The 1,727-nt window shown below is 62.0% G+C and overlaps 1 protein-coding gene across 1 annotated transcript in view; it reads left to right on the plus strand.

Moving 5' to 3' along the window:
• Positions 1–6: 6 nt before the first annotated feature.
• The window catches only part of Znf768 (zinc finger protein 768), a 7,445-nt gene continuing 5,724 nt past the window's right edge, over positions 7–1,727 (plus strand). Inside the window, exons 1-2 of the mRNA XM_033758724.1 lie at positions 7–112; positions 381–1,725. Coding sequence (XP_033614615.1) covers positions 25–112; positions 381–1,725 — 1,433 coding nt within the window. The 5' untranslated portion in view covers positions 7–24. The remainder of the gene's footprint in view (positions 113–380; positions 1,726–1,727) is intronic.

Raw genomic sequence — 1,727 nt, forward strand, 5'->3', positions numbered from 1 at the left:
GCCGCCGCCGCCGCCGCGTTGGGGATGGAGCGGGAAGCGGCACCTTGGGGCCTCGAGCCCCAGGATGTGCGAAGTCCTGTTGAAATAGGGAGCCCCGGAGAGCCCCTGAAAGGTGAGGAGGGTTGCTCCTCCGAGGAGTGGAGCTGGGAGCGGGGAGGGGGGCTGCGCTCTGTAGGAGGGAAAGGGGCTGGGGCACCTGGGACTTGGGGTGGGGTGGGGACTTGGGGTCCTGGCTTGGCCAGAGGAGTTGAGAATTTCAGCACCTGCGTAAGGGCCAGCGACCCTGCCTGGGGAGTAGGGAGAGGTTTGTGGCAACTAATGGACCAAATGACCTTCCAGGCCCCGCACCCTAAGTTTTCTCTAATTCTCTGATCCTGCAGGCAACACGAGTGAAAATGAGGAAGAGGAAATTTCTCAGCAAGAAGGCAATGGGGACTATGAAGTTGAAGAGATACCTTTTGGGCTTGACCCACAAAGCCCTGGGTTTGAGCCACACAGTCCAGAGTTTGAATCCCAAAGCCCCAGGTTTGAGCCTGAAAGCCCAGGGTTTGAGTCCAGAAGCCCTGGATTTGTGCCCCCAAGCCCTGAATTTGCACCCAGAAGCCCTGAGTCAGATCCTCAGAGCCCTGATTTTGAAGCCCAGAGCCCTAGATATGAACCCCAAAGCCCTGGTTATGACCCCAAGAGCCCTGGATATGAACCGAAGAGCCCTGGCTATGACCCCAAGAGCCCAGAGTATGTGTCCCGGAGCCCTGAATTTGAGTCTCAGAGCTCCAGGTATGAATCCCAGGACCTGGGATATGAACCCCCAAACCCTGGAATTGAAGCTCAGGATCCTGAGTTCAAAACTCACAGCCCCGAATTTGAAGCTCAGAGTTCCAAATTCCAGGAAGGTGCAGAGGTGCTTCTGAACCCTGAGGAAAAGAATCCCTTGAGCATCCCCCTAGGAGTTCACCCCCTGGACTCCTTCACTCAGGGTTTTGGGGAGCAGGCCACAGGGGCCCTGCCCCTGGGGCCACCTTTTGAGATGCCTACGGGGGCCCTACTGTCATCACCCCAGTTTGAGATGCTGCAGAGTCCCCTGGGCTTGACAGGGACCCTTCGGGGTCCAGGCCGGCGGGGTGGCCGGGCCAGGGGTGGGCAGGGCCCGCGGCCTAACATCTGCGGCATCTGCGGGAAGAGCTTCGGCCGCGGCTCCACCCTGATCCAGCACCAGCGCATCCATACGGGCGAGAAGCCCTACAAGTGTGAGGCCTGCGGCAAGGCCTTCTCCCAGAGCTCCGACCTCATCAAACACCAGCGCACGCACACCGGCGAGCGGCCCTACAAGTGCCCGCGCTGCGGCAAGGCCTTCGCCGACAGCTCCTACCTGCTTCGCCACCAGCGCACCCACTCCGGCCAGAAGCCCTACAAGTGCCCGCACTGCGGCAAGGCCTTCGGCGACAGCTCCTACCTCCTGCGGCACCAGCGCACGCACAGCCACGAGCGGCCCTACAGCTGCCCGGAGTGTGGCAAGTGCTACAGCCAGAACTCGTCCCTGCGCAGCCACCAGCGGGTGCACACCGGGCAGAGGCCCTTCAGCTGCGGCATCTGCGGCAAGAGCTTCTCGCAGCGCTCGGCACTCATCCCACACGCGCGCAGCCACGCCCGGGAGAAGCCCTTCAAGTGCCCCGAGTGCGGCAAGCGCTTCGGCCAGAGCTCCGTGCTGGCCATCCACGCGCGCACGC

This window comes from Fukomys damarensis, unplaced genomic scaffold, assembly GCF_012274545.1.
Source record: "Fukomys damarensis isolate Sample0158 unplaced genomic scaffold, DMR_v1.0_HiC HiC_scaffold_34, whole genome shotgun sequence".
In the NCBI taxonomy this organism is placed as follows: Eukaryota; Metazoa; Chordata; class Mammalia; order Rodentia; family Bathyergidae; genus Fukomys; species Fukomys damarensis.